Raw genomic sequence first — 24,080 nt, forward strand, 5'->3', positions numbered from 1 at the left:
TGTCTGTCTGCTTGCGGTTTAGCTCCCCATTAGGGCAGCAGCCCTGGTGCCTCGTGGTGCCCGACGGGGATCGTTCCTCCGATCCGGGCCTGTTTTTCCCGAATGGTGTCCATTACATAAGCCCTGCGCGGGACAAACCTGCGCCATGGGTCTCTCCCGCCGCCCGCACCCCCGATGACCGCACCTCAGCATAATATCACCTCGACCATTCGTTCCGTCCTTCAGCTCTTGTCTCCCTCGGCCTTCAATCTCCACTCCCACGAGTCCAGTCTCGACCAATTCCCGGGTGAACACCCTCATCTCCGCTCCTGCATCCTCCTCTCGCAGTATTCCAGCTCAATTGGGTATGTTCCCGGGCCTTTGTGCTTCATCCGAGCTTTCCAGAACTGCCCCCGGCTAATCGATTCCTCCCGGACCAATTCGGGGTCAAAAAAAATTATAGCTGCCCTCCCCCGTCACAATGCTCTACAGAACCACCGCTACCCGCTCCGTGCTCCGGGCCATCTCCAACTCCAACGCCTCGGTGGCCCGCTCGACCCTCGCCAACAACGTGTTCAAGGCTCCCTTGACCTCGTCCGCGCGCTTTCCCGCCCGCCCGACCACCTCCCCCAGCTTGGCTCTGGCTGCTCGCAAGCCCGTCACCACCGCTCTGGTCCGCTATGCCTCCACTACCCCCAAGGTGAGGGACAAATGACTCGGCAGATTTTCCTCCCGCGGCCAATCGCTGATTGATTTGTTCTAGGACGGCAAGGTCGCCGAGGAGGACGTCGACATGATGGCCGGCATCAAGACTGAGGCGGTACGTGACAAGATGACGTCTATGCCCTGGGCGTCCCAGACTAACGGCTTCCCCCGTCACAGAAAGTGATCAAGGACACCTTCAGCCTGGAGGAAGTGCCCAAGGAGGCGCTCTACCTCGGTATGGCCGGTGTGATCCCCTACCTGGCCACCTCCCTGGAGACCGTCTACCTGGCCTACGAGACCAACCGCGCCGCGGCGCTCGGAGACGGCCTGATCTTCTCGGGTCAGAGCGCCGAGATGATGCTGCACATGCTCGAGCCCATCCAGGTCGGCTACGGTGCGGTCGTAAGTCTTCCCCCCCGGACTCCTCCAGCCCCCAGCGTCCCAGTACTGATGAGCGGTCTAGATCCTCTCCTTCCTCGGTGCCATCCACTGGGGTCTGGAATGGGCCGGCTACGGCGGCAAGATGGGCTACAAGCGCTACGCGGCCGGTGTGATCGCGCCGGCTGTCGCCTGGCCGACTCTGCTCCTCCCCGTGGAGTACGCGCTGATCAGCCAGTTCCTCGCGTTCACCTTCCTGTACTACAACGACGCGCGCGCCGCCGCCCACGGCCGCGCCCCCCACTGGTACGGCATGTACCGGTTCGTGCTGACCTTCGTGGTGGGCGCCAGCATCGTGGCCAGCTTGGTCGGCCGCGAGCAGATCGCCACCAAGTCCTCCGAGCACACCATCACCGACAAGATCAACGCGCTGCTCTTCCTGCAGAAGAAGGAGAAGGAGGAGGCCGAGGCCCGCCGCAAGGCCGAGGCCGGCGAGGAGTCCGAGTAAACCAGTTCGTTTCTCCTGCACAAGGGTGGAATGAGCGCGCGCCGGGGAGGGGTAATCCACTGTGTATAATCGAAAACTGGCTGTCTCGCGGGGGCGCCAGATGTCTTTGTTTTACGTGATGAGTTCGTTTGCCTGTAGATTACATGCGAAATCCACACCCGGGTCTGCCGGGGTTTTCCTTTGTTCGGTGGTTGTAGCCTGGCTGTGCTGGAGGGGCTCCCGTACAAGCAGGTGGAATAGAGAGGAATAAAAGTACCGGTCGTGGAAACAAGCTCGGACGAAAGTAGGAAACGGTCCAGCAGAGATCACCGGATCTGTCAAGAGCATGCGGGGAGTACCATGCGTCAGCGGAGGAAGAAGGGAAGGTCAAACGAGGCCCAGGAATCCAAATCCGACGTAAGGTATGTACATATGTACATCCTTGGCTGGGCAGGGAGGGCCGGACAATCCCTCACGGCTGGGGCCCAAATGACATCGTACCTTGCCTCTGCGAGACGTCCGATTGACCTACACTGGAACCTGGTTGTAGGGCGGCTGCAGATCCGCCGGTGATGACGACGAGGTGGCTACGATGGCGTACGAAACAGGTTTCCCTTGGTGCCTCAGGCATGTTCCACCATCCCTACCCAAGATAAGGTAACTACATGCACGGAGACCCCATCCGGTCTGAGGACAAGACATCCTGGTACTTAACTACGTGGCTGTACGAGAGGTAGACAGCGTGACCATGATCGACGATCACGCAGAAGAATGGTGGTCCCCAATGGGGGCAACGGTTCCTGTAGGCAAGTCGATAGTCCAGCGGGTGGGATTGCCGAAGGGAAAAAAAATTATAGCCCATGTCATCCTTGGGACCCGTGGAAATCAAGGTGGGAGCTCCCTTCTACTGGGAGTCTGGTCGAAGACGTCACCACCCGACGTTGACTGGGTCGTTGACAAAGATGAAACCACAGGCGTGATGATAATGACATTGTTTGGAGTGTGAAGATAGAGGAATTGAGTTTGATCGACTGGGTAGAAAAGAAATTTGGAAAAGGTAAATAGTGAGATTTGAATCTTTTGATCTGCTCCATCAAGTCGAAATCCGCGTGATCGGGACAATTGATCCCGTGGACAAGAGCCAAGCCGAACCGAGCATCCGGATTGCACAATTTCTCCGTAAATCACCACGCCGAACGGAGAAACTCAGGGTCGTTTGACTAGGCGGCGCACGGAGCACCTCGAGGAACTAGATTCAGGAACGATTCCATGGTCTGGTTGACTGATTCGCCGGGATAGAGATTGATTCGTAGGATTACATCGAATTGGAAGAAAACAGTAGTTCTACGAAGATTATCATCTCTAGAAAATAAATCCAGAGAATGAAAGAATGAAACTCGAAAAGAACAAAAACAAAAACAAGGAAAAAAAAAAAAGGAAGGAAGGAAGCGAGGGGCTGACATGGTCTAGATTCAGAGGAGAAAATTGGACTTTGTCATGTGCTCGATCGACAAGCGTCTAGCAGCTGCTGCACCCGCAACGCCCCTCTCGGCTTTCTGCTTCCAAGGAATTCTTCCAGATCGACAAATCCCTTCTTTCGACCGGGATGGCGCACATCCTGCGGGTAACTGGGGAGCTGGTATTTTGTTGGAAGAGAGAGCTGCTAGAAAGGAGACCAGTAGAATCTCTGCCCGGTTGAATCAGCCTTCCCAGAGAGAACTGTTTCCGGTGGTCTAGGCCGAAACTAGCAGGCAAGACGAAGAGAAATCCATGGAAGACTCCACGGATGGGTCCCGGATCGATGTCATGTGGGAGGTCCCAACTATTCTTAGTTAGGTAGACACTAGTCGGCGACTTGCATATCCATAATGGATGGGATGTATGGAGTGTATCTGATTTTATGAGGCAGTACGCGTAGATACAGTGTAGGTTTTGTGTTGATATTATTGAAATACCTAGACAGGAGGATACAGAGGTCTTCTTGGCAAGAGACATTCTCCGTACTGCGTAATCACTGTCCTGCGTAGAGATAATTACCCAGGAAGAAGGAGTAGAAGGATAAGAAACGCCACCGCGACAGGGGCAAACCTTCCTAAAACACAAGCATCCGCCCGGGAAGGAAACCACAGCGGATTGGTGGTTTATTGTCTTCCTTCGTTTGATTTGGGTTCCCTAAAGGATAATTCTTCTATCAGGATTGTTTGAATAGAATCCCATCCTCATCGCAGCGCAAATAGAAAAGGAGACCCCTAAAACATCCAAATTGCAGTGATCCATTGCTGACGACGGGTGAAGGTCGTCTGATCAGAAAAATCCCCTTCTCCCCCACTGTCTCCACTTCTCCGCCATGGACGAACGGGGACTGCGAGATGGATGAGTACGCTGTAGGGAATGCTGCTGCATAGGTCTATAATATTATTCTAGGATATAAAAGAAAAAGAAAAAGGGTCGCAAAAATAAAAAATAAAATAAAAAGAGCAAAAATGATCCACCGGGTTGGATAAAAACCCTGCCTGGTCCGGGATCCCACCCCCCATTACCTCGTTTCTCTTCCTTCTTCCTTTCCCTTCTCTTCCCTGTGGCAAGTGACCTCATACCTCTTCTCTATCTTTCCCTTTTGGTTCTGCCGAGTCCTCTCCGGTTGTCCTGCCGGATACGTCACCGTCCAGCTTGGCTGGAATTGGAATTGCCCCCCCGCGCAGGATTGATTGCTCATTGCGACTATTTGTTCTTAATATCATTCATTACCTAGTGCTGTACCTGCTGTCTTCTAATCAACCGTACCCGCCTTCTCAGCGTCATCTCCCACCCCCACATCTTCTCCTCTCCGGCTCTCCCTCCCAATTGACGCCCTTAATAAACTCCCCATTGTCCCTTCTCGATTGGCTCGTCTTTCCCAATCCTTTCGTCACCTTTCGCCATCCCTTCCGAGGTCACCACGCCTACCTCTCACCCTCTCCTCTCTTCTCCTCCCCCGCTCGCCCACCTCTCCCACCATGAAGAATCCTTTCGACATGTCCGATCTCGACTCCCTCGTTGACGAACAAGACCACGCCCAGGCCCAGGTCGAGCTTCGTGCCTCTTCCACGGATGACGGTGATCGTTCTCTGCTGCAGAATGAAGACCGTCGCAAGGACAACCTCAAAGATCGCTTCATCGGTGCCATCGATACCGGCACCACCAGTACTCGCTTCATTATCTTCGACTGTACGGGCGTTCCCATCTGCAAATATCAGACCGAATTCCGTCAGATTCACACACATTCAGGGTACGCCGGAAACTTCCCCTCCCCTCCCAAAAACCCCCGCTCCATGGCGTTGCATTAACTCTTTCCCCGCAGATGGCACGAACAAGACCCGTTCGAGCTGGTCGACTCCGTATATACCTGCATTGAAGAGGCGATGAAGGAATTCCTCGCCCTTGGTCACGCCGCTACCGATATTGAGGCTGTCGGCATCACCAGTCAACGAGAAACCACCGTTTGCTGGGACTGGGAGACCGGTGAACCTCTACACAACGCGATCGCTTGGCCTGACACTCGGGCCACCGGTCTCGTGCGCGAACTGAAAGAACAGCCCGGCTCCGAGGAGCTCGTCAACCTCTGCGGTCTGCCCCTCTCCACATACCCCTCCTCCGTCACCTTAGTCTGGATGCTTCGCAATCTCCCCGAAGTGAAAAAGGCCTACGACGAAGGTCGCCTCGCCTTTGGTACCCCTGATGCCTGGCTTCTGTACAATCTGAACGGGGGCCCGGAAGGGGGACGTCTAGTAACCGACGTCACAAATGCCTCCCGAACTATGTTTATGAACCTCGAAACCTTAGATTATGACGACCGCCTATTAAACTTCTTCGGTATCGACCGAAACAAAATTAAACTCCCCAAAATCCTGCCGTCGTCCGACCCCGAGGGCTACGGTTGCGTCCGATTCGGGCCGCTGGACGGTATCCCGATCACCAGCTGCCTCGGCGATCAGTCTTCGGCTCTGGTGGGTCACTGCGCGTTCACGCCTGGGACGGCAAAGAACACCTATGGTACCGGATGCTTCCTCCTCTACAATGTCGGCGAGAAGCCCGTCATTTCCAAGCACGGCTTGCTGGCGACCGTCGGCTTCCAGATGGGCAAACACCGGAAACCCGTCTACGCTCTGGAAGGCAGTGTTGCCGTGGCTGGAAGTGGTGTGTCCTTCCTCATGAACAACATGGGTTTCTTCCGTGACTCGCGCAAGGTCAGTGACCTCGCCGCTTCAGTTCCCGATAGCGGCGGGTGCGTTTTTGTCACGGCTTTCAGTGGTCTCTTCGCGCCTTACTGGATTGATGATGCGAAGGGAACGATCTGTACGTTATCCCCTCTCCCTAACATGCCCGGCTTCCCTGCGAGCTCTACTGACGTCGACTAGTTGGAATTACCCAGCACACACAGCGTGGACACATCGCCCGTGCGACAATGGAAGCCGCCTGTTTCCAAACCAAGGCTATCCTAGATGCCATGGCGAAGGATAGCGGACATAAACTGTCGGAATTGGCCGTGGACGGAGGCATGAGCAATTCCGACATTTGCATGCAGGTGAGTTTTTCATCTTGGAACCTACACACCTGCAGAAAGACACTAACAACCTCCAGACCCAAGCAGATTTTATCCAAATCCCCGTCGAACGACCCGCAATGCACGAGACCACGGCCCTGGGTGCCGCCATCGCCGCCGGATTCGCCATCGACATCTGGAAAGACTTCAGCGAACTCAAGAACATGAACCGCGCGAACCGAACCACCTTCAAACCCAACATCTCCCCCGCCCACAGCCGCAAGCTGTACAATCGGTGGACCAAAGCGGTGGAGATGTCCCGAGGGTGGGTGGACACGAACGAGGATGATGAGTGATTCCCGACTTGGTTTTTGATGCGCGAGGATTTATGCATATTACTTAATTTTTTTGGATGGCCTTGTCTTGTTGCATTGAGCGATTTTTGGTCTACCTTCTCTATATATATACATTGGGGTTTGGGATATTTCGGAGAGGGTCTGTCTTCTTGGATACCCGATTATCAGATCAGGTACATGGTTATGAGTACATATTAGCCCAGAAATGAGGTATATAAATCCAATATTGACCAGATATTCATGAATCCGCATCACATTATACTATCAGAAATAGATTCAAGCACCATTAACACGGGTGGTGATGATGATCTTTAACACTGACAAACTAGGGAGGCTAGGCAGATACCGCGGAGTCAAGAATTCTGCCTCCAAAATCTCACTAAACCCCTTAAAAGTAGCATTATCTCGTAGTCTGATGTCTTCTCTGAGGGATCGGGACTTTCCACACAAGTCGAAAAGACTCGGGCTGTGCATAGCAAGTGTCTCCTGTTTCTCTTTGGTCGATTCACGTAGAGAAACAGCATTGTAGCACCAACATATGCGGTCTGCAGACATCCATAGCGGCGTTCTGCACGGCTCCGGGATGACGCAGTGGAAGCAAGTCAGTCCGAACTTCTCCCAGTTTTCATTTTATGCGTTCTTCAAGGAGTCCAGATAGCTCTTGATTTCGCGAGCTGCCTCTAGCCACACGTCGTCAATTGCCGTTCGCTCGGCAACGACTAAAGCGGTGATTGCCATCGGCGGAAATACGGAGGCTCCCATGTTGATTCCCTACCAAGAAGGTACACATATTCCGCTTCACGGTCACCAGTATACGTTGGAAAGATCCCCTTGGGGCGCAAGATGCTGTAGATTGGGCTGTTTAAAGGACGTTAAGCCCCATCTTTAAGTATGTTCGTAGAAATCCACTCAGTATGAACGTCTCATTTCCTGCAAATACTACCAGATGCTAATGATGAAAACGACCACATTATGGCGTGAATCTTATCGATATCATCTCCTCCCATGGACAGCAAGGGCACATGGAGAGGCACAAATAAACTATCCCGGTAATGTCAAGGGAAGATATCAGACAAGCTCGCCTCAATTACCAAGCGGCAGGGTCTTCCTCCATGCCACCATTGCCCCTCTCGGAACCAGGATAGGCCCAATTGTCCTGATACTTCCCTCCAGCAGTACCCCATGCGGAGGAATTCGAATTCGGTTCGTTGGGTTCCGCAACGGTCTGGCGCCGCAAGTTGGCGATCTGGGAAAGAAAGCTTTCGTGGCGGTCATAGTGTCGGTCCATCTCTTGCTGGATGGAAGTCTGCAGCTCGTCCAAATTACGCATCCACACCGCAATGATGTTGTCCTGTTTCTCCACCTTGGCTTTCAGAGTACGGATCTCCTCGAGCAGCTCCTCTTTTTTGGCCGCGGTTTTCTTGGTCACCAGCTCGAGCATGCCTGCAACCGCCGCGGCGACTAGCTCGTGGTTGAAAGCGTCGCCTTCTTTCTGGGGGCTTTTGCGTTCATTGCTCAGGGAAGACATGTATGCTTCGGTGGTTGACATGTCGGGGCCAGGGGGGCAGTTGGGGTTCGCGTTGACATGGCTAGAGTGGTATTTTTCGGAGGGTTCTTTGGATTTTGCCATGGTGTCAAAGATCGGAGGTCTCGCTGATGGGTCGTTGGTGATAGTAAGGATGTAACGGTAAGAAAATGAGGTGAGTTGGGAAGTTGGAGGTGAGGTGGAAATGTTGGGGCCTTGATCAAGTGAGGTTACGGTTATGACCAACAGATGAGAAATGGTCAGTGAATAATTACGACAGACTGTAACCTCGGGGAATGAGTGATGGACCATACATTTATTGGTATCAGTCATTCGTGAGATAAATAAATTGACGCAATGCCAATACCAGTGGATTGAGATCAAGGTCAACATTTATTCACGGTATACGAATATAATAACTGCACATCAAGGTTGCAGAGAGAGGGGAAACAGAATAACAAGAGTCCGGTAAAGCCACGTCTGGCAACAAAACATTCCAGGCGAGGAACATGTGTACAACAGTTGCCTTAACTCCATTTGAGAGTTTATACTCTAAGTGCCCTCAGACCCCCGCCTCAAATGTCTGCTTTCATGTTCGATAAACAGTCTCTCTCCACCAGTTCACCAGGAGATGGATCACGAAGAGCGCAAAAGTCTTGATAAGCGTGGGAAGGCTCATATGCCCGTATCCCTGTGTGGCAAGAAACCTCTGGTGCTCCTCGGCAATGGCACGCTTCAACAGGAGGGCCTCCTCGCGCTTTTCTCGCAGGTATTCGTCTATCATAGCCCGCTGGTCGCTTGGAAGAGTAATTTCACCGCTATCGATCCGCTTGAGCGTTCGTTCCGTCCGTTCAATCGTGTCGTCTAGGAGATGATCCATTTCGAGAAGAGAGTTATGCAGCATGGCCAGGCGGGTATGTGGATCATGGTCTTCTTCTGCCTGAGGTTGGTCCATCGTGGAAGGTTAATGCAAGGTAATTGGAATTATTCGTCGAGGTATAACAATGTAAAGTGGATGAGGAAGAGATGATGAAGAATGATAGAAGTGTTACCTGGAGGTGACGACTAGAAAGAGCATGCAGTCGACCGCGGCTACTTTGACAGACTTCTTGCCATATTCCACTTGATTTCTGAATGGGGCTCTAAGGCAGATAATATTTACAGATAGGCTATATTACAGAGTGGTGTATATTCCTGGACGCCTTGGAGAATGTATTTGGCATCCAAGCATCGACGCTAAATACAGTGTTCCAGGCTGGCGTTTAAGCAATTTGACCTATAAGGCTATCGCGCCATAATAATTTTCAGAATAGTAATCTAAGCAAGGTGAAAACCAGTCATTATCGCTAGGGACTAAGTGATATGACGGAATATAAATTTGGTTGCTGGATGTCGCACTAGAGCTTCCTGAAATAGTATACCGACGGTACACCAATGGTAGTTCAGTAGAGAGTGACTTGCTTCTTCACTTAAGAGCAGAGAAGTATCTATGGCTGAATGGATCTTTCGAAGTGAACGAAGTTGTCATCTATAATGGTCGCAGGTGACAGGGGATAGGTCTGTCCGGTGGATGGAAATTTTCACCAGAAATCGCCCCCATATGTAGAGAAGTGAGAGGACCATATTCTATATCGCAATGAACTAATCTCCAAGAGCGTAGGAATTCCAGTTCCTGCGCCCCGGAGCAGATCTTACAACTTACTGTCTCAGCGAAACTAGACATCAAGGTAGAGAAAAGACCTTTGCACACGATTGATTTCATTGCTCTTATTTATGCATGTATGTACAATACAGTACAAATCCAACCAAAAAGCCACTTGCTTGCCGTTGCGCACTCCTCAGTCCGATATGCCAGATGCCAGATGCATGGTAATTTCGAATCCCACGACAATCAAATACCGCATCAAAGGGGAAGATATAAGGAAAATGGAAACAAGACATGGAACACCGAAGAGTCAAACGAAAAGGGACATAATGATATACACCACAGCCAGCAAGGGCGAGGCGGTATACCTTCTCAACAGGGCATCCTGATGGAAGATGTATCGGAGATAGAGAGGAGTGAGGGGAAGGAAACTAGTAGGGAAAACAAAAAAGAGAAGGAAAATTGGGAGAATAATGTTGACGTGATCTCTTCATAGGTATGGAGAATGAGATCTACTCCGTCGAAGTTGGGGGACCCTCAGTCGAAGACGAGTTCAGCTTCGTCGTCTGCAGGGCGTCGGGGATTTTCAAAGGAGCGGGTGCCTTGACCTCCAGCTTTTCGAGCTTCTCACCTCGGAGAACCTTTTCCATTTCTTCCTTGGTCAGCGTCTCGTATTCGATCAACGCCTTCGTCAGAAGTTCCAGCTCGTCGCGCTTCTCCGTCAAGATATTAGTGGCCCGCATGCGCGCTTCCTCGACAAGACGTCGCACTTCGCCTTCAATCTCCTGTTTGGTCTCGGAAGACAAGCTGTCATAATTGCTGGACAAATCGACATTCCCCAACTTCTTGGAATAGCCGAATCGGGTGATGAGGGTGAAAGCCGTCTCGGTGGCTTGTTGGATGTCCTGCGAAAGTTAGCTAATAATAATGTAAGCATAATAAAGAGCACTAACCGCCGAGATACCACTCGTGACCTTGTCAGGCCCGAAAATAAGTTCCTCAGCTGCTTTACCACCCATCGAGACATCGATATCAGACAAGTATTCAGTGTAGTTCCTCGAAACCATGTCCATCTCCGGCAAGAAGTGGGTCACACCCAGCGCCATTCCACGGGGCACGATCGTGATCTTGTAGAGCGGGGTAGAGGATGGGGAGAAGTAGGCCACTAGGGCATGGCCAGCTTCATGGTACGCAGTCAACAATTTGTCCTTGTCCTGAATGATGCGGCTGCGGGCCTCTGCACCCATCATGATCTTGTCCTTAGCCCAATCTAAGTCCTTTGGTCCAACCTTGGTCTGCTTGTTCCGGCTCGCGTAGATGGCGGCTTGGTTGACCAAATTCTCGAGGTCGGCACCGGAGAATCCAGGGGTACCACGAGCAAGCACGGCAACATCGACATCGGTGCTAATCTGAATATCCTTCATGTGGTGGCGCAGAATATCCATGCGGCCTCGAACATCAGGGAGTCCAACCACCACCTTGCGATCAAAGCGACCAGGACGCGTCAGGGCCTTGTCCAAGAGCTGGGGGTAGTTCGTAGCGGCGATGATGATCACACCGCTCGTCTGCGAGAATCCGTCAAGCTCGGTGAGGAGCTGGTTCAAGGTCTGTTTCACATAGGCTGCATCACGCTCATTTCTCTTGGCTCCAATAGCGTCTAGCTCGTCAATGAAGATGATAGCAGGAGCCTTGCCTCGGGCCTGGTTAAAGAGCTCACGAACACGCTTGGCACCGACACCCACGTACACCTCATCGAACTCGGAGCCGGACATGTAGAAAAAGGGAACGCCGGCTTCTCCTGCGACGGCACGAGCAAGCAGAGTCTTTCCGGTGCCAGGAGGTCCAACAAGAAGGACACCCTTGGGCAATTTGCCACCAAGCGACGAGAAGCGATCCGGGTTCAGCAGGAACTCGACCAGCTCTTGAAGCTCATCCTTGGCCTCATCGCATCCGTGCACATCACTGAAACGGACCGTCTGTTGCTGGGGCTGAGCTTCGTTGTTCTGGGAACCGCGAATGTTCTTCAAGACGCCAGTAGTTTCGACCAGGATAGTGACCAAAACGAGAGACATGTAGGTGAAAAAGCCGAAGTAGAGCAAGAACTTAACCCAGCGGAATACGGCGCTGCCGAGAGACTCCTCCACGACGACATACAGGGGAGATTCCTTGGCTCCAGTGCCAGTCTGCTTCGTTGCCATTCCAATCTGACCACCGTGGTTCCGAGCGGCAACAGCTTGGCCGATGGCCTGAAGCTGTTCAGGGTTGATATCCGAGGCTGAGCCAGAGCCTGACGCGATAGCGTCAGCCCCACCCACACGTTGGACAGCTTTCCAGTAGAGTTCATCCGTAGCCGCATTGCTCGCAAAGTGACCGGTTTTGTGCCGTTCAACGACAATGGCAGGCATATTGGCGCGAAGAAGGGCCTGGTAGAAGGCATTTTGGGCGTTGGGGCTGTTGGGGTTGTTGTTCGCTGTCTTTTCTTTCTGGGCGAGTACGTTGTGATTGGAACCACCAAACAAGAAGCGCTGTTGCTGCAGTCTCGAAAGACCGTTGGGGGTGAAAGTGGGACGATGGTACCTCGGAGCTGTGGCTACGGTGGAAAAGGAACGAGAGCACGGCGGCGCAAGGTGGCGAGAAGCGAACGATGGCAATGACCAGAGAGTACTTTCTGGTAGGGGTTATGTTAGCAGGTGCGTAATTTAACAATATAGTGTATATAGGGGTCTCTTACCATTGAACAGAGTCCGAGGCCATCCCTGTCGCACAAGCCGATGGACGGCACCGGGCTTCAACGCTTCGGCGGGCACCGATTCTAGGAAGTCGGGCAGTGACGTACGATACTCCTTGACATACATTAGTACTGGGCCGCGGGTTTATTGAGATAGCCAATGGCGTTCCAGAGGACATACCACTGCATTGACTTGCCCAGCTGCGCGCTCGTGGGCATCCTTGGTGGCGGAGGCGGAGATAGTTGTTGGGTTGCGCTTAATATTCCAAGGCGTATTCAGGAGCTTCGACATCGCAGGCCATAGATCCGTTGTCGCTGTGACAACATTCTGCTTGAGGTCAGTGTTAGGTAGATAGTTTCTAAGCGCATGAGGAACATGTCATACTGGCTTCGGAATCGGAAGTTGAAAGGCCATGGTGACCGAAGGTAGCGGCGCTCGGCCGCAGCAACGGAGGATATCTATCGCTCGGAGGATAGAACGAGACGGAGGTAAGGAAATGAAACTAAGCGTAGAGAAAGTTGAATGCCATCACCAGACGATCGTTAGATGACGGCTCGGAGATGATTGAGAGGAGAATGGAAGAAGAAGTTCGGTGGTGATGGAGATTGAATGATGCGGAGGCGAAATTGGCGGTGCCACTCTGGTCTCTCTGCGCCCCCGCATGCTTACCTCATTACGGTGTTGTAGCCTCAGGCATGAACATCATTTCCATCCGATTCCATCATAAACTACATCGCCGTTGAACTATTATTCAAGCGAATACAGTATCTCATCACTTATGCAGCAGTTTACAAGGGTCGACCTGCGGTAAGTCAGGTCTAATTACTTACTATCTGATCCAGCAAGGTGAATAGATTCGAAATACATAGATTAGTCATATTGTGCATAACTAACTATATTCAGTTTAACCCATTGATAGCTTCCGGTACTTTCCTCCGTAGATCGTGTTAATATGAACATCTCACTGGCAGACCTCAGGTGGTTCTTGGCCACCGATCAATAGTATGGATGAATAGCATCCGCGCAATCATGTTTCCAGAACATGCACCTGGAATGTCTGGATTAAATGATTTCCCGGGTCACCATACCGTTCCCGCCTTATCGACAGATGCCTGCACGCTTCATTCACAAGCCGCAAGGTCTGGCCACCGCAACCCGTGGTTCGGTAGATCTCAGATGGCCAGACATCATAGACTTACGCCGACGTGCCTGTGAGAGAGATATATAATCGTCTAGTCCGCAGTCAACATCTGTCTACCCAAAATATATCATCAGACCATCCGTCGATCTCCAGGCTCTATTATTTGCTGGATAGACAGATACAGATATATACCACTCATGTCCTAAAATTTTGGTCTTGTTTGTCCTAGGAATGCTCGATGGCCTTCCTCGTACCACATGCCAGAGATGTCCAGAAAGGTCATTTTCCTCATGGGAGCACCCACTCCACAGAGTCTGAACTGGGACGAAGACGACCTTCTTGACGGACCGGTTTTCCCCTTTGACGGAGCAGATCCTACGGAAGACCTTTCTGCTGTTACAGATACCCAACCGGTGAAATGGCGACTTCTATCCAACCCAGAACCCTACCGTCACAGCTTGACCAGAGCGGGGTCTGCGCATTTCCTGACGATGGACCTGGCCCATCAAGATGACATATCCGGTGCCCCAGGAGCGACGTCGGCGGAGTCTACACTCTTTCAGTTCTACAATCATTCATTCGCCGTCCACGAGACGTCCGAGATCTCCGCGCCGGGCGCTCACTCGGCGACCGACTCCGTCCGGGAGAGCGGTCTTTGGACGGACAGCGTGGGGAGTAGCTCCATGGGAACGGCCCAGGACAGTGAGGTATCAGAACATGATGTGTGTATTCGCGGACCCGTCACTGATCTCCAAGACATCCCCACTGCGGTGTACCTTGATTCGATCATTCCTCAGACGATGACGGTCAACCTCATTGTGGGAGTGGTGACCATCCGACCTCCGCGTCGCATTGTGACGAGGCAATGGAAGAAAGAACTGGACCTGGTGGAAATGGTGGTGGGGGACGAGACGAGAAGCGGGTTTGGGGTTACGTTCTGGCTTCCTCCGCCGGAAGCTGCAGCCGTCACGGGCAAGGACAACGTCGAGACCAAAGCTGGTCACGAGCTGCGCCGGACCTTGGCGACGCTCCGGCCGCGAGACATTGTCCTGTTGCGCATGGTAGGACTGAGCACCTTCCGCGAACGGGTATACGGGCAAAGCTTGCGCAAGGGGATCACTACGGTCGAACTCCTCCACCGACAGCGGGTCGATGTTACAGACGTTGGTGGACGGTACAGTGCAAAACGACTCCGACTGCATCAGGGCCCTACTGCACCTTTGAGCGCCAATGCTGAATACTCTGGTGCCGACGGCGGTAATGGAGCAGCAGACGCCAAGAAGGAGGATGATCTGCCGGTGGTGAAGACGAGCAAAGTACGGGAGTGGATCCGACGGTTTGTGGATTGGGCGCCGGAAGCGGCAGGCGGTGAGAGGGAGAGTCTCCAGACGAAACGTGGTCCGATTTTGCTGCCCCCGGATAGTCAGGAAGGATTATAATTAGAAACTGAGGAGGGGCGATTTGGATGGATAACGCGGGTATGGTCAGAAGACTGGAAGGATCAGGCAATCCACCCGTCGGCCATGGATCAGGGAGTTGTTTTCTGTACGACTGGCTGGACCTCCTGCAACTGCTGCAAACCGCTGCACCCTTGAAAGAAGGGTGGACGACCTACACATCCGTACGAAGTGGTACTTTGTCCGGGACTAGGAGATTAGCGGGACTGGATCTCCCCAATCATGCCTCAGTGCGACGGGGGTTTGTTCCAGGCGGGATGCAACCCACCGGTGATAGTCTCCATGTGGTAGAGGGGATTGGTGTACGGAGTGGGAGTTGAGGCTGTGATGGGGGATGTATTGTAGTTGTTAATACTTACTCACGTACCTATCCCTTTTATTCACTTAACTACTATGTATTCCGTAGACCTGTTCACTCTATTACTACGATTCTACTTAAATTGCCATGAATGTACATTAACGATTCATGGCTTAATATCAGGGGCCCGATGGAGTTCCAGACCCAGAGATTTCTTACCCCGTATCATGACCGTATGGCATGCCGAGGCAGCCTGTTGGTGGCGTCGAATTGCCGCAAACGTGGGTAACGATACCGTCACCATCCACCCAAAAAAGAAACCTCAACGCCAGCTGGTCTGATCTTTTTTTTTATTACCCTGAATTTAATCCTGTTATTATAATCTTCCTCTCCTCCATCATCTCCTCGTTTTCCTTTCTTTTTCTCCTCTCTCTTTTCTCTCTTTCCTCTGGTTGAGTCTGAGCTGATCTCTACCCTCCATCTCTTCCTTCTGTCAATCGTTGTCTTGTCCGCCCGTTCCTTCCCCCTCTCGATCGGACGGCTTCCCCCCTTTCTTCCTCCGCCAAATATCTACCATCTTTCTCCCCGTCACTCGTTCTACCCCCCCTACTCCTCCTAACCCTTTTTTTTACCCCGTTATAATCCACTCTACCTATAATCATGAAGGGTATGTTCTCTACTTCTTCAATCATGAACCTCACTGACCTCTCTAGCTCTTATTCTTGTCGGCGGTTTTGGTACCCGTCTGCGGCCCTTGGTGAGCATCATCCGAAACCACCACCACCACCCCCTCCTTGATACATCCCACCCCGCCGACGATCATGGCATTTTCAAACATACCAATGCTTCCTCCCTTCATCCCTTACCGTCTGCAGAACCTTGAACTGACCGCAGTTGTTCGGTGATGTCTAGACCCTCACTCTCCCCAAGCCCCTGGTGGAATTCGGAAACCGGCCTATGATCCTGCACCAGGTCGAGAGTTTGGCTGCTGCCGGTGTCACCGATATCGTCCTGGCCGTCAACTACCGTCCCGATGTGATGGTCTCGACCCTCAAGAAGTACGAAGAGCAGTACAATGTCCGCATCGAGTTTTCCGTCGAGTCCGAGCCCCTCGGCACCGCCGGCCCCCTGAAACTCGCCGAGAAGATCCTGGGCAAGGATGACTCGCCATTCTTTGTCCTCAACTCCGATATCATTTGCGATTACCCCTTCAAGGAGCTCGCCGAGTTCCACAAGAACCATGGCGACGAGGGTACCATCGTCGTCACCAAGGTCGACGAGCCGTCCAAGTACGGTGTTGTCGTGCACAAGCCCAACCACGCTTCCCGCATTGATCGATTCGTCGAGAAGCCTGTCGAGTTCGTCGGAAACCGCATTAACGCCGGTATCTACATCCTGAACCCCAGCGTGCTCAAGCGCATCGACCTCCGCCCCACCTCCATCGAACAGGAGACCTTCCCCGCCATCTGCAACGACGGCCAGCTCCACTCCTTCGACCTCGAGGGCTTCTGGATGGATGTCGGTCAGCCCAAGGACTTCCTCAGCGGCACGTGTCTCTACCTCACCTCGCTCGCCAAGCGCAACTCCAAGTTGCTGGCTCCCCACTCGGAGCCCTACGTCTACGGCGGAAACGTCATGGTCGACCCCTCCGCCAAGATTGGCAAGAACTGCCGCATTGGTCCCAATGTCGTCATTGGCCCCAACGTCGTCGTCGGCGATGGTGTCCGTCTGCAGCGCTGTGTCCTGCTGGAGAACAGCAAGGTCAAGGACCACGCCTGGGTCAAGTCCACCATTGTCGGATGGAACAGCTCCGTGGGCAAGTGGGCTCGTCTGGAGAACGTCACCGTGCTGGGCGACGATGTGACCATCGCCGACGAGGTGTATGTCAACGGCGGCTCTATCTTGCCGCACAAGAGCATCAAGCAGAACGTTGATGGTGAGTCTGCTCCATTTCCCCCCCCCTCCTTCCATGGCAAATCAAGTCCGTACTGACCGACATGTCCAGTCCCTGCCATTATCATGTAATCCCCCTTTTCACGTTGACACTTTTGGGAGGATCGCCTCCCTTCACACCGCCTGATGCATAGAACCGGAGTCGTTGTCCTTTGCTTCCGTTGATTTCAGCACTGTTTGAGCTTCGGCCATCTCGTGGCCATTTCGATCACCCGGCGGTCTTCCTGCTCCTCTTTCCCCATTCCTTTCGCATACGTCCATGCTACCCTTTCTCCTCTCGACGCAACGAACGCCTTGATGGCGAATGTGCCATTACCACCTTAGTAATCTGAACTTTCCTATATCCTCCGACCACGCAGATTCACTGCTTGTTCTTTCCGCCGCTTCGATTCGTTTCTCTTCTTGTGCTTTTACGCTTTTAATGGTGTATGTGGGATCGGGGTTAGGATGTAAATATGGGAGGCAGAGATCAGAATAAAACCAAATACCACCATCCGTGTCCTTGACAATTAGAATTACTATGCAATCTATAGACATCTAGAGAACCCTGCTGTACAGCTTGCCCGAACGCCCAGACAGTCCATCTACTGCTCCGCCCGATCCAGAATCTCCTCCCACTGCACCCGCAACTCTTCCATCCTCTTCCAACACGTCCGTCCAAGCTCCTCAAACCGCTCCCTCTCCTCGCGCGTCAAATCCACCGCCCCCCGCTTCCGCCGCCGCGCCCGATCCGCCTCCAACACCGCCCCGCCAACAACCCCGCCATATCCCCAACCGTCGACCTCCGTTGACGCGGCAGAGTTGCGCCCGACCCGGTCACACGAGGAACCCCATTTCGCGCGGCCTCCGCCGCGACTCCGGTACCCCGCCTCGGCGTCGTCGAGCGCCGCCTGCGTCCCCAGCGCCAGCCACACGGGCGCGCACGCCCCCAGGTACGTCGACAGCGTATGCCAGGGCGAGCCCAGCAGGCGGGCGAGCCAGAACGCAGACAGCATGGCGTAGAACAGCGGCCACGAAAGCGGGAGGATGCCCGTGCCGCAGATGCCCGGGTGCGAGAGGTACATGTTGGGGGTGGGGGTATGGGTGGTGTCCGTGTCCGCGCCGGCACGGTCAATAGCATAGAAGCTCTTGACCCACGGCGCCGCGCTGGGCTGGTCGGCCGTCAGAGCGAGGATGTCCGTCAGCGCCTTGGAGGATTCGTACGAGGTGGTCGTGCGGAGGCCCTGCAGGTCGTCGGGGTCGAAGAGCGACGCCGTCGCCTCGAGGCTGGAGACCCAGACGATGCGGCCGGGGGAGGCGGCCGGGGCACGGCGGAGGAGCGCCATGAGGTTGTGCGCGAGCATGTAGTGGCCGAAGACGTTGGCGCAGAAGATGGCGCCAAGGCGCGGTTCGTCGGGGGCTGGGGTCGGGGTTTGCGGGTCCGTGACGACGCCGGCGGGCGCGACCTTGTAGGACGGCCAGGAGACTTGGTGCACGAGGTCGGTGAGCACCCCCCAGATGGCGAGCGGCCAGTTGATGCCGGTCCAGCCGCCGAGGCCGGCGTTCAGCACGATGGCGTCGAGTTTGGGGGTCGTTTGATTGAGGCGGCGGGAGAGCGCGCGCACGGAGAGCAGGTTCGTCAGGTCGACGTTCTCCGGGACGAAGGTGACGCGGGTGGTGTCGGCGGAGGTGGAGGAGCGGAGGTGGTCTTGCAGGCGGCGGAGCGTGTCATCGCCTTTCTTCGTGCTGCGCGTGGTGAAGATGACGGTGAGGGACTGGTGGGTGCGGTGTCGCGCGCTGAGAAACTCGTCCGCTAGCCGACAGCAGATTGAGAAACCTAGTCCACTGGTTGATTCCAAGGCCGACCGGAAGATGTTAGGATCGAGGCCTTCTTTTTTTTGGGGGGGAAATTTTCAGAGGACGCCGCGGATGCGGAGATGGAAGGTAAGTAGCACGGTTACCTGTTGGCGCCGGTGACCAGGACGTAGACCTGGTCTGCGAGGTCGTCCTGCGCAGGGGGGTTGGCCATGATGACCAATTGATGCGATGGAGGAGGAGCGTCTGGTGGACTGGTTGAGTCGGGTGGTGTCTTTGTCGTTGATTTCTCCCCGATCAGGGGTTAGATAAGATGGATCACGTGAGTGTATACTTCTACTTCCTCTTCTACTTGTTTGGTTCGGGCAAACATCAGCACATCCATTGTTACATTGCTCAAAAAACCAGTATGGAAAGGAAGCCCCAGTCCCTCATACGGGGAAGCCCGTCTCCCAGACTCCTCGCTCCAGCAGTCTTACTCTTGGCCGGGGTGCCTCCCCGACGGAATGATCAATGGGCCCTGCAGGCTTCGTTCAACTTCCCAAACAAGGCATCGCGTCTACTTATGAAGCCTCACAAGCCACAGAGTCCCAGACGTACACCCCAAGCACACTGGGACCAGCATGATTTTCGTATTTCCCTCTTGGCGAGGACAGGGAGCCAACCAGAGCCAGGCACGCCGGATGGCTGACCAGTGAGCGTGACGTGGCGGCTTTGTGTAAATTTGACAGGATCCCTGTGGCAAATACCAGTCAAAAAAGGCGAATGCTTACATTCGCCGGGGAGGCGGTCGCCGAGCGTAACATCACCGCTTCACCAGGGGATTCGATGCCGTCGAACGAACCACGGCGTCTGCCTATCACCGGGCACCTCATTCGACAGAGCCTGGGATTTTCGACTCCTGCCGCGTGAAAACTAGGTTATACGGCTAGTCGAGGGCGTGCGCGCGCACGGCGGTACCTGACTACTACCACCCAGCCGCTCTAAACGACGTACCCCGTAGGTACCGATGGAAAACAGACGGCAAACCCGTCCCAACTGACCGCGTTGCACAAGGACGCCTCCATATCCCCGGCCTTGGGTAAACAGGAATTGGTTGCGACGGTGGTACAGGAAAGGGGGGAGCCGCCACAGTGCTATATATGCAAGCCATCCGGATTATCCCATCAATCGGCCGGAAAGCCTCCCACATACCTGCCCGGGGCAATCAATCTCGCAGTAGTCGGTGGATAGGGAGGCAGTCTGGAAAGCCGTGTAGAATGATTCTAGGTCCTTGAGAGATGCTCCCGTGGCAGGGATAGCCACATTGGGTTGTAAACGACTTCCCAGGACTCCCCCGTCATGGTTCCAGGGCGAATCGCTTCGAACGCTCCCTTCAAGTTGACGCTGGTCATGTGAGCAGCGGACGAGTCATCACTTGACAGGGTGTTAACCGAGTCCTCGAGCGGTTTCCGGGATACTATATCAGGCGTCTTATGACCCTCTGGCGACGGTCATTATTGAACTGGCCGCAGTCGACGCGGGAAACCAAAACGAATGTCCGGGTAAAATTGCCATTGCAAAAGACAGGAATGGGTGATATCACCAGTCAGCGTATTCCCAAGTCTCTGGGACAGGCGTCATGGCTATCAGCCCGTCAGCAGAGAAGCGAGCGGGTCGGGTCAACACAACACAGCCGCTCCGAGGAATCACAGATCCGGACCCATGTTCGTTAACAGCCCGCTCTATTATTAACCATCTTGATGCCGCTGAGATCGACCCTTACCATTAATTCTGCGAGTTTCAACCGAGACATTCACCGGCCACACCGAGGTCGCTCAGCTGAAGCGAAGCGAAGCGACAAGCCGGAATGATCGTCGTGATCCAGATAAGGATTCACCAACCGAATTGATATGCGAATCAGCGGAAAGTTGGCCACACGGTGATCCTGTCCCCGTGAACTCCGCAGAATTCCATTTTCTGCAAGGGGGGAGCTGAGAAGACCACCACCAGAAGACAAGCTGAAGTCGTCCGAAACATCAAGATCAAATCAAATCGAAGCAAATCGCAATCCCCCGTCGTGACGCGCTAGACGAGGTCGATGACGCTGGCCCATCCAGGATGGAAGCTCACCGACAATTCAGATGTCAGGATTGGCTATGCCCCCATCAGGCGCAGGTATCACTCTCGCTCCACACAGTCTGGTTCTGGTGGTAGTGTTGGAAGGCCAGCCAGACCACCGAATCACGATTGACCCTATCACGGCGGGGCGATGCGAGCCCAACGTTGATCGCCTGTGCCTCGCCAGGGTAAGTCGACTAAGAAGGGAGATGTTATGTTAGTCCCTCATGTGGTGTCGCATCCTCCATGATTGATCTACGCCGGAGCAGGGAAGAAAGTCGCCTAGCGACCGTGATCATTCGATCGTGAACCAAATTAACTTCCCCCTCCTTTAGGAAAACCGAACAAGCCGCTTGGCCAACGCCGCCCCGGATTGACCAGAGATGGTGCATGAGACACGCAATCGGAGATTTTCTAGGCATTGGCCACTGGTACGCACATGTATCTCTAGCTCATTCTCTCCCCCTCTGTACAGAGTAACAACCAATACGCCCCGGTCGGGGCCCTTCTTTTAGCTAAATTCTGGCTTCTTCTTCATCTCCATCGTATGCACGATGAGCGAATGGGCCAATTGAATGGGAGCGTTCATTGGTGTCGCTGCGCGTCCGATAGCACCCCCCCATACAGCGTACTTGACCAAGGAAAATGAAACGTCGGGGTCGAATTAACACGGCAACCCGCCATGAAAGTTAGCTGCAAGTCATCTCCTGCGTACCCCCCCTCAGTAATTACAATTGTGACGGTACGAGAGCGGTGGGCGTTAGTGCCAAACTGCAAGGAATCTCGGTAGGAGAATTAATCTAGCGTACTGTTGGGTGATCCTTCCATCGCGCCCACTATCGACACCGCAAACATTCTCCCTCCCACTGCATTCTTCCCCATTCCGCCCATGATAGCCCGCGTGGTCAGAGGGAAGATTTGCCCAGAAATGCGGGGTATACTGCTCCTCCCAGGATTCTATCTATCTGTTGCGTGTGAACATGCAGCCAACGAATCTTGGGGCCCGTTGTTTTGACTTTGATAAGAGAGACAGAGAGAGCATGGCATGGAGAGACAGGCGAGTCAAGAAAGAAGGATTATACTTCCTCCCTCGGACGACCGAACATGATCCAGTCGCAGGGATGCGACTCCAGATGTCATGGAGTACGTTGGGTTTTATTACCTCCTTCATGTTGCGTCCGGTAGACTCTTCTCTGCGGCCAGGGCTGCGGGGAGAGAGGACATCACGATTGGGCATGCCGAGTTAGCTGTTCGCCTAAGGGCGTAGTACTGCCATTAGCTCAAACGAACTAAAACCTCTAGACCCCCAGGGTAGGTCACGATGCAGTTGCCATCACGGCCGCTGTGCAATGAGAATCATTATACCATTCCCCTCCTCACTCCCCTCATCGTCTGGGGGATCTCGGCTACGAAGTAGTTGAATCTCCATGGAACACTACCTTTTGGCGGTGTTAGCCCCAGCCGATGACCGACAATACGAGGACGGCCAACTGAAGATGCGACACATGATATTCGCCATCTGCAAGGTCGAACCAACGACCCGGTTCTTGGGTTAAAGCTCGGAGAGAGGACTGTTCGCAGTACGATGACGTTGGTTGTTGCGACTAGCTTGGTGGCTGTCTTTGGTGGTCGGTAACGAGAGCGGAGAAGCTCGTATACACACCCACCAGCGACCTCGCCGGCTGACGGGGTCTCGGCTACCCAGTATGAGGGACAGGCACGTCGAGTGAAGAGACGACGAAACCGCCGCGACCCCCACCGTGTGATTTCTGGCCTTGATTCGCGCGTAGTCAGTTGATGCTGTGGTGCGGTCGGGAGAAGTCGACAGGGAAATTGACACCCCGTCGAGTCTGGGACGGATTGACAGGCTTCGCCAGCGATCGGCAGTGTACATACATCTCAGCAGCAGTCCTGGCGTCACTCCTGCAGCGCAAGCAATGTGGCCAACTGTCAACCCGGGGATTTCATTGATGGGGCCCTTTCAGCAAGGTTTCCAAAGGATCTGGCACATTACTAAGGTAACTCTAAAGACCACGCCGCGGCGATCTAGAGCGCATATCCTCGGTGTACTGTTCTACAAGGGAAGGCGAGGAGAGTTCATCAGCGGATAGACTTTGGGGGGGAAGAGAGTATTCATGCGGGAACCCTGGAGATGAGCAGAACGTTGGGAGGGGGATGAGGATGGATAAGCAAAAACAGTGATCCCCGGTCAAAGGCCGATAGTTGCCCGTTGGAGAGAAGCGATGTGGAAACGCCACCTAAAAATAAGAAAAGAAATCTGACGGTGTTGCGATGCAACTGCGGTTGGATTTGCAACGTCTCATATGACTGGTACTGAGACGGTTCCTCGCGGTGGGCAGATAAAGAAGTAAACAAATCCAAGAAGAATGCTTATAGACGCCATCGATCCATGGAACGCAGCAATCTGTCCAAGGTTGGGATGGATGGGATGTACCTCGAATGTATCGACCACGGATGGCAGGTAATACGTATACAGCCGGTTTACAGATACACTCGGGGAAAAAAAAGAGAGCCATACCCCGCAACTCCAGACAATCATATTATTTTCGACAGCTGACGACAATCCCTTCCGCATCCTGGATCTTGCAGAAGAAAGGCCCAAGGGATTTCACAAGATAGCCGTCGTCAGATCGGCCCTGGACGAAGGTGATGAAACCTTCACCGACATCGTGACCTGTCAACTTCCCACTCAACTGTCAGGTCGGCGATGATACCGACCAACAGAGGTCAAGTCTAATTTATGTAGGAGAGTGGAGCCAGACGATGGCGTGTCTTTTAGCTTTTTAGCTGCTCAACGCGTCCTTCGCATCTCCCGCTTGGCTTGAGGGATTGTTGGATGGGGAGATCCAGACAACCATCCAGTGTGTTTCACGAAGAGCGGAAGGTTAACCTAGTTCTCTAGAGTAGGTTAAGCTATCCTGAGCCAGCCAGGAAGTAAGACTCTTCTTCCAACTGTCCAGGGACTTTGCCCATGAGGGGCAGTAATTGGT

At 53.6% G+C, this 24,080-nt stretch overlaps 8 protein-coding genes across 8 annotated transcripts; 4 read left to right on the forward strand and 4 right to left on the reverse strand.

Moving 5' to 3' along the window:
* The first annotated feature begins 183 nt into the window (after positions 1-183).
* Positions 184-1,626, forward strand: BDV59DRAFT_59465 (DUF3429 domain-containing protein). Its single transcript, XM_073696719.1, has 4 exons — positions 184-679; positions 743-799; positions 862-1,086; positions 1,148-1,626. Exons 1-4 carry the CDS (start codon positions 461-463, stop codon positions 1,568-1,570), a joined length of 924 nt encoding a protein of 307 aa, XP_073546620.1. The 5' UTR covers positions 184-460; the 3' UTR covers positions 1,571-1,626.
* Positions 1,627-4,030: 2,404 nt separating this feature from the next.
* On the forward strand, positions 4,031-6,677 carry BDV59DRAFT_181100 (glycerol kinase). The gene is made up of 4 exons (XM_073690181.1): positions 4,031-4,817; positions 4,890-5,884; positions 5,947-6,113; positions 6,170-6,677. Exons 1-4 carry the CDS (start codon positions 4,546-4,548, stop codon positions 6,425-6,427), a joined length of 1,692 nt encoding a protein of 563 aa, XP_073546621.1. The 5' UTR covers positions 4,031-4,545; the 3' UTR covers positions 6,428-6,677.
* A 795-nt stretch (positions 6,678-7,472) lies between these two features.
* On the reverse strand, positions 7,473-8,353 carry BDV59DRAFT_181101 (uncharacterized protein). The gene has a single exon (XM_073690182.1). It carries the CDS (start codon positions 8,343-8,345, stop codon positions 7,515-7,517), a length of 831 nt encoding a protein of 276 aa, XP_073546622.1. The 5' UTR covers positions 8,346-8,353; the 3' UTR covers positions 7,473-7,514.
* A 188-nt stretch (positions 8,354-8,541) lies between these two features.
* On the reverse strand, positions 8,542-8,907 carry BDV59DRAFT_203130 (uncharacterized protein; the record flags this gene model as incomplete). The annotated part of the gene is made up of 1 exon (XM_073694208.1): positions 8,542-8,907. One exon carries the CDS (start codon positions 8,905-8,907, stop codon positions 8,542-8,544), a length of 366 nt encoding a protein of 121 aa, XP_073546623.1.
* Positions 8,908-9,696: 789 nt separating this feature from the next.
* BDV59DRAFT_181102 (i-AAA protease YME1) lies at positions 9,697-12,921 on the reverse strand. Its single transcript, XM_073690183.1, has 5 exons — positions 12,711-12,921; positions 12,507-12,656; positions 12,329-12,440; positions 10,551-12,265; positions 9,697-10,502 (listed from the first exon to the last, which is right to left on the reverse strand). The coding sequence occupies exons 1-5, from the start codon at positions 12,738-12,740 to the stop codon at positions 10,110-10,112; spliced, it is 2,400 nt and encodes a 799-aa protein (XP_073546624.1). The 5' UTR covers positions 12,741-12,921; the 3' UTR covers positions 9,697-10,109.
* A 313-nt stretch (positions 12,922-13,234) lies between these two features.
* BDV59DRAFT_181103 (uncharacterized protein) lies at positions 13,235-15,299 on the forward strand. The gene has a single exon (XM_073690184.1). The coding sequence runs from the start codon at positions 13,725-13,727 to the stop codon at positions 14,904-14,906; it is 1,182 nt and encodes a 393-aa protein (XP_073546625.1). The 5' UTR covers positions 13,235-13,724; the 3' UTR covers positions 14,907-15,299.
* Positions 15,300-15,882: 583 nt separating this feature from the next.
* BDV59DRAFT_208822 (mannose-1-phosphate guanyltransferase) lies at positions 15,883-17,888 on the forward strand (the record flags this gene model as incomplete). Its single annotated transcript, XM_073695281.1, has 4 exons — positions 15,883-15,889; positions 15,936-15,979; positions 16,135-17,158; positions 17,228-17,888. The coding sequence occupies 4 exons, from the start codon at positions 15,883-15,885 to the stop codon at positions 17,245-17,247; spliced, it is 1,095 nt and encodes a 364-aa protein (XP_073546626.1). The 3' UTR covers positions 17,248-17,888.
* BDV59DRAFT_59790 (3-keto-steroid reductase) lies at positions 17,477-19,559 on the reverse strand. Its single transcript, XM_073696720.1, has 2 exons — positions 19,116-19,559; positions 17,477-19,020 (listed from the first exon to the last, which is right to left on the reverse strand). The coding sequence occupies exons 1-2, from the start codon at positions 19,181-19,183 to the stop codon at positions 17,760-17,762; spliced, it is 1,329 nt and encodes a 442-aa protein (XP_073546627.1). The 5' UTR covers positions 19,184-19,559; the 3' UTR covers positions 17,477-17,759.
* Between the last annotated feature and the right edge of the window lie 4,521 nt (positions 19,560-24,080).

Source organism: Aspergillus ambiguus, assembly GCF_047715705.1.
Source record: "Aspergillus ambiguus strain CBS 117.58 unplaced genomic scaffold BDV59scaffold_22, whole genome shotgun sequence".
NCBI classification, from domain to species: Eukaryota; Fungi; Ascomycota; class Eurotiomycetes; order Eurotiales; family Aspergillaceae; genus Aspergillus; species Aspergillus ambiguus.